This window comes from Orcinus orca, chromosome 12 (genome assembly GCF_937001465.1).
Source record: "Orcinus orca chromosome 12, mOrcOrc1.1, whole genome shotgun sequence".
Lineage (NCBI taxonomy): Eukaryota > Metazoa > Chordata > Mammalia > Artiodactyla > Delphinidae > Orcinus > Orcinus orca.
Genome location: NC_064570.1, coordinates 50,387,509 through 50,398,055, shown reverse-complemented (window position 1 = coordinate 50,398,055; position 10,547 = coordinate 50,387,509). Strand labels below are relative to the sequence as shown.

The window sequence follows — 10,547 nt, the reverse complement described above, 5'->3', positions numbered from 1 at the left end:
TGCATATCAGAAATGCATTTTTATTTTTATTTGAAAACAACTTAAATTTTTAGACAAATGATTTTAGTATATAAATTTGATTTTGTTTTTATACAGAATATAAAGATTTCCCTCACCGATCTTCCATGTGAAGGGGATTACAAGCCTGAAGGGAGATACTTTCTGCACACAAGTGTGTATCTTACGTGTAGGGTACTGGAAACCAATGTGTAGTGCTTCCACACATAAATTAGGTCAAGTGACACCACGTATTAAAAAGGGGATAAGAGAAAAATTCTATTAATCAGATTCAAGAAGCAAACATGACACAAAAACTGCAGGTAAGACCAAATGAGTAACTTTAGTTAGGTCACTGCAAGTTATACTAGAGTAACAGGTTTGTGAAGCTAGAGTGTGTACCACATTAAAACTGCAAGAAAGAACTATTTATATAGAAAGGCTGGAATGAGGGATTTTTTTCACGAAAGCAAATTAACTTCTTGTCAACTGCCAAAACAAAACAGAACAAAACTGAGCATATGAGTGTTAGTATACTGAAGGCATATTATATCAGTTTTTGTGCAGCATGCTAAAGTTAGTTAGAACTTCTTCACTGGTGCATATGAATCATTAATAGTCATGGAAAGTTTTTCTTGCCCCTTCGTGCCAAATTTCAGGCATGTCTTATTTTAGATGGAGTATAGCTTTTATCTATAATTTCATCCTGTAAAAACATATGAAGACAACGTTCATTCTGTGCCAGAGGATGACCAGCGACCCTAGGAATAAAAGATACAAATTCAGTCCAGTATTTTATAAAAGTGGTGGAGGGGGACCAAATATACACATTTTAAGGTTAGGAAGCACAAACAACTTAGTAATAATAAGTGTTATTCTGGACTGCCCATAAAGCTATGGTCTATCAACTAACAGTATATTTTCTTTCCTTCAGATCATAAGGGTAATTTAGAAAACATTTAATCACTAGTTTTGCACTGCCTCTGGCGTATGTACGCAATTAACTTCTTTACATATTAGTTGGTATATTCGTAAGAAACCTAAATGAATTTTAATGTTAAAAGTGAAACAATGTCATTGATTCTAAGAATCCATTTTAAAGAAGGAAAAGATATAGGATTATAGTTAGAAATACACTGAAGTTCAATAAAAGCCCCAAAATACTAAGAAATAGGCACAAATGTTCAGGTTTTTTTGTTTTTGTTTTTTGCTTGCTTTTAAACGTTTCCATCAGACTAAACACAAGATCAGACTGAGCAGCCAGACTTTATTTCAGAATTTAAAAACATCCAAGCTAGCACTGCCTTCTCCAAAAAGAAAGTATGTTCATAAGAAGACAATGAAGGTTGTGTGCTCTCAGATAACTAAAAGTTAACGGCTTTGTATAACTTTCCCTCTGTTTACCACTCACAGATCTTCAAATTACTAGATAAAAATTAAAGTATTGCTAATAAATAAGCTCACACAACCGTATTCTCTAGGAGTTGACTTTATTTGGTCAAACTTAAGGCCAAATGCACAATTATAGTGAGCCCTTTCCAGGCATAACTCTTCCAAAAAAAAAAAAAGAGGCTATATTTCAAATAGGAATAAAATTAAAAGCTAGAGTTTGAGTTTATTAAGTTTCTAAAGTAAAAGATAAATGATACAGTCTCCTTACATTTTCAAAAGAATATATTTTGCCACAAAAATTTTAAATGTGCACCTTTACACAAGACATGCTGATGATACTTCCATCTGCAATCAAAATGATTGCAAGTGTATTGTAAGTTTTACTGTTCATGCTAGAACATACCTTAAATCAGAAAGAATCCTAAGTAAAACTATTTTTTAAATGCTGTAATTTTAAATGTAATTTGCATAAATTAACCAAGAAAAACAAATACAAAACTTAGGTCAACACAAAGATACTCGTATTACTCAAGTGTGTTAATATTTATCACGATATTCAACTTGTTATATGTTTTCACTTTGTTTAAATGATACAAAAAGTTAGGAAATGACCAAAAAGAAAAAGCACCAGTTTAGTCTGATATCTAAATTAATAAACAGCAGTCACCTAAAGACAGCTCAGAACACTATTCACTCTTAGACCTTGAGGAACAGAAAGCACTTACTTGTTTATAAACTGCTCCAGCCCTTGCTTTCTTTCTTCAATAAAATTGTCATCAAATATTCCATCATCTCCTCTAAAAGGAAGCTGACGCAAAAACGCTTTCCCAGGGAGTGGGGGGACTACAACCTAAAACAAGATAAGGAAAGAAAGTTCTTGAACATGCTGGCTGAGTTGGGAAAATTTAGAAGAGCATAGCATGAAGACAAAGTATATCTTCACTATGAGAACCATCCCATTGTTAAACTAGTTTAAATATACAGTAAAAGGGAATCAATAAAAATACACTGAAAAATGATTCAATGTTTTGGAGGCAAGATAACCAAAATGCCACAATAGTCCATCAGACCAAAGCTCCTCAGTGGCAGGGCCCACAGCTTCATTTTCATTTTTCCTGGACTTAACAAAGCACAAGTATACAGAGCGAATAATCAATACTGAAGTAAAGGCTACCATGCCCCTCAGACAGTTCTGATGTCACTTGGGGAAGACAATGCTTTATTACAATGGTAACTGAAGAGATCAAACTCAACTCTCAATTAAATGAAGAAGTAAAATACTAACAATGTTCTTTCTGGCATGGGCAGATAAGAATTCTGTGGTAAATTTCTTCCACCTCATACCATCTGCATATAATCTTTCCTACCTGTGTTTTGAGATGATGACAAAATAATCAACTCTACTTGTTGCCACTCTTCCATTTCCTAGGCTAAGAAGCACGTCAACTTTCTCCCAAACCCATTATCCTATCTTTCCCCAAAGACCTGTCATTTCTTCCTTCCCACACTAGAGGAACATCCCAAATTTTCCCTGTCAAAGCCTAACTTTCCTCTAGGGACAACTTATGACTGATCTCCCTCTTCTGGGAATTATCTGGAGCTCAAATATTTGTTTGAATTAAATAGCACCTAGCTATTTATTTCACAGGTTAGTTGGGTTCTCTATCTCAGAATTTCTCAACCATGGCACTATTAACATTTTGAACTAGATAATGTACTGGGGGGAGGGGTTTCTTGTACACCGTAGAATACCTATTCAACAGCATCCCAGGCCTCTACCCACTAGACGCCGCCAGTAGGCACCCCACAGTTGTGACAATAACAGTGGTCTCCAGACACTGTCAAATGTCTCCTGGGGAACAAAACTGCCCCTGGTGGAGAACCACCAATCTATCCTATTAATGCTTTCAAATCAAGGATCCTTGTCTCAGGCTTTTTATGGTTATTTTAAGAAAAGCTGGGCATACAGCAGAAGCTCAAATATCTGTTAAATGACTATCCACTTAGGTGAATCCTTATCTTATGTTAAAACAGAGAAAAGGTGTGGGCAAACAAGTCAAACAAGGAGAAATATAAATAGTAAACACCAGTAATAAAATCATATATATTCTAAGAGGTAAAACCTAAAACCCTTGATGCAGAGTTTCTATCCTAAAATGATAATTCAACAAGGTAAAAAAGGGAAAGATCATACAACTTCTTACAGATCAGCAAAAAACAAAGAGCTAAAAAGAAACACAAAACCAATGCCCAACATAAACTTTGTAATTCCTTCCTAGAGCTACTCTCCCCAGATACCCAATGCTTAAGACATCTAAAGATTTGTCTTCATAAGTTTGCTTTAACATTCTTAAATCTCTCCCCTATATTAGCATTTGTCAAGTTGAAGAGTTAAAACCTGCAGGGAACTTACAATTAAAAAACAGGGATCATGACCACTAGCTGAGCTCCAGCAGAATAGTTTATATGATGGGCAGGAAAAAACATCTGTATCTATAAAGCTATTATAAAAAAAGGAATATAGAACCACTGTGTTGACGAAATGACCACCATTAATTCAGGGTAGAATTTAGCATGAAATATAAGATTAAAAATTACTATGTATTATCATCCGTAGAGATACGTTCTTACTAATACTCAAAATACTCATTGAAATGGATGGTAAGGTTGTAGGCAACAGGATTAATCACCTACAAAAATCATGAGTGGTTTGTCCAGCTAAGATCCCAAAGATCTTCAACATCAAATTATTTTTGCTTAAGCAGTCTGAAAAGATCTACTTAGAATTCTTACACCAATTTAAAAGTAATGAGTCTGATGATATGTGTGTGTATGTGGGGCAAGAAGTGGACAGAAGGATATCTGGCCAGCATAATATAGTGAGAGCATACTGAAATAAAAAAAGCTAAAAGATTGAACCATAATGACCAGTAAATACAATAAATTTCATCTACTTTCTAGTCTAGTATAACAGATCTTAATTAAAAGTACTAATATATAAATAAAACAACTTGATTAATTGTTCTTAGCAATACTAATGTATGTACAACTTTCACACAGGTTAAATGCCCAAAATAATTATCTGGTCTAATGTTAAAAGTGAAGTACTGTGCGTCAAAGGACAACATCAAGTGAAAACAATTCACAGAATGGGAGAAGATTTTTGCAAACTGTAAATCTGATGAGGGACTTGTAAGAGGTTTTTTTTGTTTTTTTAGTATATTCTATATACAACTCAATAATAAAAGAAACTCAATAAAATGGGCAAAGGATCTGAAAAAAAATTTCTCCACAGAAGATATGTAAATGGCTGATAAGTACATGAAAAGATGATCAACATGATTAGCCATCAGGAAAATGAAAACCACGAGATACCACTTCACACACGCTAAGAAAGCTATAATAAAGAAATCAGATAATATTAAATGTTGGTGAGGATGTGGAAAAACATGGAACCTTTATACATTGTTGGTGGAAATGTAAAAATGGTATAGCTGTTCTGGAAAAAAAAGTCTGGGAGTTCCTCAAAAGGTTAAACAGAGTTATCATATGGCTGTAAATCCATTCTTAGGTATGTACCCAAGAAATACAAACACATATGTCCATACAAAAACCTGTACATGAATGTTCACAGCAGCATTATTACTATTTTTTAATATTTATTTATTTATTTATTTGACTGCGTGGGTCTTAGTTGCGGCATGCGAGACCTAGTTCCCTGACCAGGGATCGAACCCGGGCCCCCTGCATTGGGAGCATAGTCTTAACCACTGGACCACCAGGGAAGTCCCATAGCAGCATTATTCTCAATAGTCAAAAAGCAGGAATGACCCAAATGTCTGCCAATGATAAATGGATAAATAAAATGTGGTTTATCCATACAAAAGAATATTTTGGGGAAATAAAAAGAAATGAAGTAGTGATTAACAATACAATAGGATGAACCTAGAAAACACTCTCAGTGAAAGAAGCCAGTGAAAGAAGCCAGACACAAACGACTACATATTCTACATTTCTATTTATATGAAATGCCCAGAACAGGCAAATCCATAGAGAAAGATTAGTGGTTGTTTGGGGCTGGGTGAGGAGAAATTGGTAGTGATTACTCACGGGTATGGGGTTTCTCTTACGGTGTGATTACAGTGTTCTAAAACTGACTATAGTAATGGTTGCACATCTTTGTGAATATAGTAAGAACCACTGAATTGTACACTTTATTTTATTTTTTTACATCTTTATTGGAGTATAATTGCTTTACAATGGTGTGTTAGTTTCTGCTTCATAACAAAGTGAATCAGTTATACATATACATGTGTTCCCATATCTCTTCCTTCTTGCGTCTCCCGCCCTTCCACCATCCCTATCCCACCCCTCTAGGTGGTCACAAAGCACCGAGCTGATCTCCCTGTGCTATGCGGCTGCTTCCCACTAGCTATCTATTTTACGTTTGGTAGTGTATATATGTCCATGCCACTCTCTCGCTTTGTCACAGCTTACCCCTCCCCCTCCCCATATCCTCAAGTCCATTCTCCAGTAGGTCTGTGTCTCCACTCCTGTCTTACCCCTAGGTTCTTCATGACATTTTTTTTTCTTAAATTCCATATATATGTGTTAGCATACGGTATTTGTCTTTCTCTTTCTGACTTACTTCACTCTGTATGACAGACTCTAGGTCCATCCATCTCATTACAAATAACTCAGTTTCGTTTCTTTTTATGGCTGAGTAATATTCCATTGTATATATGTGCCACATCTTCCCTATCCATTCATCCGATGATGGACACCTAGGTTGTTTCCATCTCTGGGCTATTGTAAATAGAGCTGCAATAAACATTTTGGTACATGACTCTTTCTGAGTTATGGTTTTCTCAGGGTATATGCCCAGTAGTGGGATTGCTGGGTCATATGGTAGCTCTATTCATAGTTTTCCAAGGAACCTCCATACTGTTCTCCATAGTGGCTGCACCAATTCACATTCTCACCAGCAGTGCAAGAGCATTCCCTTTTCTCCACACCCTCTCCAGCATTTATTGTTTCTAGATTTTTTGATGATGGCCATTCTGACTGGTGTGAGATGATATCTCATTGTAGTTTTGATTTGCATCTCTCTAATGATTAATGATGTTGAGCATTCCTTCATGTGTTTGTTGGCAGTCTGTATATCTTCTTTGAAGAAATGTCTATTTAGGTCTTCTGCCCATTTTTGGATTGGGTTGTTTGTTTTTTTGTTATTGAGCTGCATGAGCTGCTTATAAATTTTGGAGATTAATCCTTTGTCAGTTGCTTCATTTGCAAATATTTTCTCCCATTCTGAGGGTTGTCTTTTGGTCTTGTTTATGGTTTCCTTTGCTGTGCAAAAGCTTTGAAGTTTCTTTAGGTCCCATTTGTTTATTTTTGTTTTTATTTCCATTTTTCTAGGAGGTGGGTCAGAAAGGATCTTGCTGTGATTTATGTCATCGAGTGTTCTGCCTATGTTTTCCTCTAAGAGTTTTATAGTGTCTGGCCTTACATTTAGGTCTTTAATCCATTTTGAGCTTATTTTTGTGTATGGTGTTAGGGAGTGATCTAACCTCATACTTTCACATGTACCTGTCCAGTTTTCCCAGCACCACTTATTGAAGAGGCTGTCCTTTCTCCACTGTACATTCCTGCCTCCTTTATCAAAGATAAGGTGACCACATGTGCGTGGGTTTATCTCTGGGCTTTCTATCCTGTTCCATTGATCTATGTGTCTGTTTTTGTGCCAGTACCATACTGTCTTGATTACTATAGCTTTGTAGTATAGTCTGAAGTCAGGGAGCCTGATTCCTCCAGCTCCGTTTTTCGTTCTCAAGATTGCTTTGGCTATTCGTGGTCTTTCGTGTTTCCATACAAATTGTGAAATTTTTTGTTCTAGTTCTGTGAAAAATGCCAGTGGCAGTTTGACAGGGATTGCATTGAATCTGTAGATTGCTTTGGGTAGTAGAGTCATTTTCACAATGTTGATTCTTCCAATCCAAGAACATGGTATATCTCTCCATCTATTTGTATCATCTTTAATTTCTTTCATCAGTGTCTTATAATTTTCTGCATACAGGTCTTTTGTCTCCTTAGGTAGGTTTATTTCGAGATATTTTATTATTTTTGTTGCAGTGGTAAATGGGAGTGTTTTCTTGATTTCACTTTCAGATTTTTCATCATTAGTATATAGGAATGCCAGAGATTTCTGTGCATTAATTTTGTATCCTGCTACTTTACCAAAGTGGGGTTTATTCCAGGAATGCAAGGATTCTTCAATATACGCAAATCAATCAAGGTGATACACCATATTAACAAATTGAAGGAGAAAAACCATATGATCATCTCAATAGACGCAGAGAAAGCTTTCGACAAAATTCAACACCCATTTATGATAAAAACCCTGCAGAAAGTTGGCATAGAGGGAACTTTCCTCAACATAATAAAGGCCATATATGACAAACCCACAGGCAACATCATCCTCAATGGTGAAAAACTGAAAGCATTTCCACTAAGAAGAGGAACAAGACAAGGTTGCCCACTCTCACCGCTCTTATTCAACACAGTTTTGGAAGTTTTAGCCACAGCAATCAGAGAAGAAAAGGAAATAAAAGGAATCCAAATCAGAAAAGAAGAGGTAAAGCTGTCACCGTTTGCAGATGACATGATACTATACATAGAGAATCCTAAAGATGCTACCAGAAAACTACTAGAGCTAATGAATTGTACACTTTAAATTGGTGAATTGTATGGCATGTGAATCATGTCAATAAAGCTGTCATATAAAAAGTGATGTATACATTCATGAAATGCGTATTAAACACTCCAGTGTGCCAGGTGCTATGTTAAGCAAAGCCACAAGCCTGTCAAGACACTTCTTCCCATAATCAGACAGAAAAAGACAAATACTGTATGATCTCACTTATATGTGGAATCTAAAAGAGCTGAACTCACAGAAACAGAGAGTAGTAGATGGGTTGAGGGGTGGGGGAAATGAGGAGACATTGGTCAAACGGTACAACCTTTCAGTTAAAAGATGAGTAGGTTCTGGGATCTAATGTATAGCATGGTAACTATAGTTAACAGGATTGTATTGTACTCTTAAAAGTTGCTAAGAGAAACACTGAATGTTTCAAGAGATATTGAATGTTACCACCACTAACAACAAAACAACAAAAACAAAAACCCCTATGTGAAATGACAGATGTATTAACTAATTTTATTATGGTAATCATTTCACAATATATACATATATCAAATCATTGTGTTATATAACTTAATGTTATTTGTTAATTCTATCTCAATAAAGGTGGGGGAAAAAAAGACACTTTTCCCTATGGTCATAAAAAATTTCTTCTTTGTTACCCAAAACTTTCCTAACTTGTTTTGTACATTTAGATCTTCAAACCATCTGTAATTTATATACAGTGAGTTATAAATCTTTATTCCCAAATAGCCAAATGTTTCAACTCCATTTACTGAATATAAATTCCTTTCTGCACAAACTGACAATGTTATTTTTGTTATGAACTAAATTTCTAGTAAACAGTGGTCAGCTTCTAAATTTTCTGACATTCTGCTAATCTATTTGTCCATACCTAAAGCAATACTACATTGTTTTAATTACTATAGTCTTAACATATGCTCTGATGTCTGCAGGTGCTAAATTATTGGTAAAAATAACTTTTGGCTATTCTTGAGCTTTCTCTGATTCTAAAGCTCTATATAAATCTGCAGGTTTATAAAGAACTCCAATAAGATTTGTATTAGAATTTTACAAATTTATAAATAAGTTAGGAGATACTGCCTTATTTCTGTCAGGTCTACTGCTAAAATCCCACCTCTAAGAGAGGCCTTCCCTTGACTATCCTATATGACAGTAGCTCTCCTGGCACTCCCTATTTCCCTTAATTTTGATTTTTAGCGCATATTACCATCTAACATATTATATATCTTACCATCTTTTTCTGGTCTCCCTTCACCACTACCCCAACTTACCCAATAAAGTGCCATAAAAGTAGGGACCCTTCATTTGTTCACAGTTCTGTCTGCAACAGACAGAACACACAGAATGAGCTCTCAAATGTTTATAGAGTAAATGAATCTTCAAAAGTGAATATTCCAAACCAGGAATGTAATATTTCTGTTTATTATGGTCTTCTTTTGATCTTTCAATGAAGTTTTAAAGTTTTCTTTACATGGGTCTTATATTTCCAGTTTTATCTGTAAGTATTTTATACTTGGATATTCTTTGGAGTAAAACTGTTTTTCCATTTTGGATGGAATGCTATGATTGGTTGCTCTTATATCCAGCCACATTTTTCTGGTTAAGGACGTTTTCCTTCCTTTTCTACCTTAGTACGCTTCAGAAGCGAGAACGAGTTAGCCTTAACCTACTTCAGGGCTCCTACCATACCCACTTCTTATCCTACTACACTTGAGTCACAAGATAACTTTTCGCTATTCTGAGTGTACTTTTCATGACTCCATGCCATATATGTCATTCTGATGTAGGGCTGAAATAAGAGACATTAGAATGAGACCTTGTTCTCTCTATGTTGCAGCCAAAGCCACCAAATTTCTTCTAAGAGAAGACAATTATTATCAGGATATATGACAGTGTTCTAAAACTGCAGGTAGCAACCCAACAGTAGATCATGGCCATCATTTAAAAAGCTAATCTGAGGAATATCAGTACCTGTCACACAGAGTAAGGTAAGTACTGGTTTATGAAACTTCTGTTATATGTAAATGTGTGATGATAAAAAAAAAAAGTATAGTGTCAGTAAAAAAGAAAATGGAAATACACTGATATAGGAGATGTACTGAAGAAGAGAAATTTAGCAAGGGGAGGAGAGGAAGGTGGGACAAGAAGATCATGGAAAGGAAGGAAGCAATAGCAAGAAAGTTCTAAGAAGAGTTATCTAAGTGTGAGTCAGCAAAGGCCTCAACTGGGCCACTGAAGTAGACATGAGAAGGAAGAGTTCTAAGGAAAAACTGCACACTTCCCCCATCTCCTATGAAGTAAAATGAAATTGAACTATTTGAAAAAAAAAAAAGAAATGTTTTATTTTACTCACTTTATTCAAGATCATTCTCCTGAGAAGTCTTAAACGTTAAAATTTGGAATGTTTTGTTTTACAGTCACATTACAAATAATT

The 10,547-nt window shown here is 35.3% G+C and overlaps 1 protein-coding gene across 2 annotated transcripts in view; it reads right to left on the bottom strand.

Annotated features, from left to right (window-relative positions):
* Positions 1-10,547, bottom strand: part of SNX3 (sorting nexin 3) — a 44,102-nt gene continuing 33,555 nt past the window's right edge. For both annotated transcript variants that reach the window (XM_004264750.4, XM_049695319.1), the window contains exons 3-4: positions 2,115-2,239; positions 1-758 (exon numbers count right to left, since the gene is read on the bottom strand). In XM_004264750.4, coding sequence (XP_004264798.1) covers positions 653-758; positions 2,115-2,239 — 231 coding nt within the window. In that variant the 3' untranslated portion in view covers positions 1-652. The remainder of the gene's footprint in view (positions 759-2,114; positions 2,240-10,547) is intronic.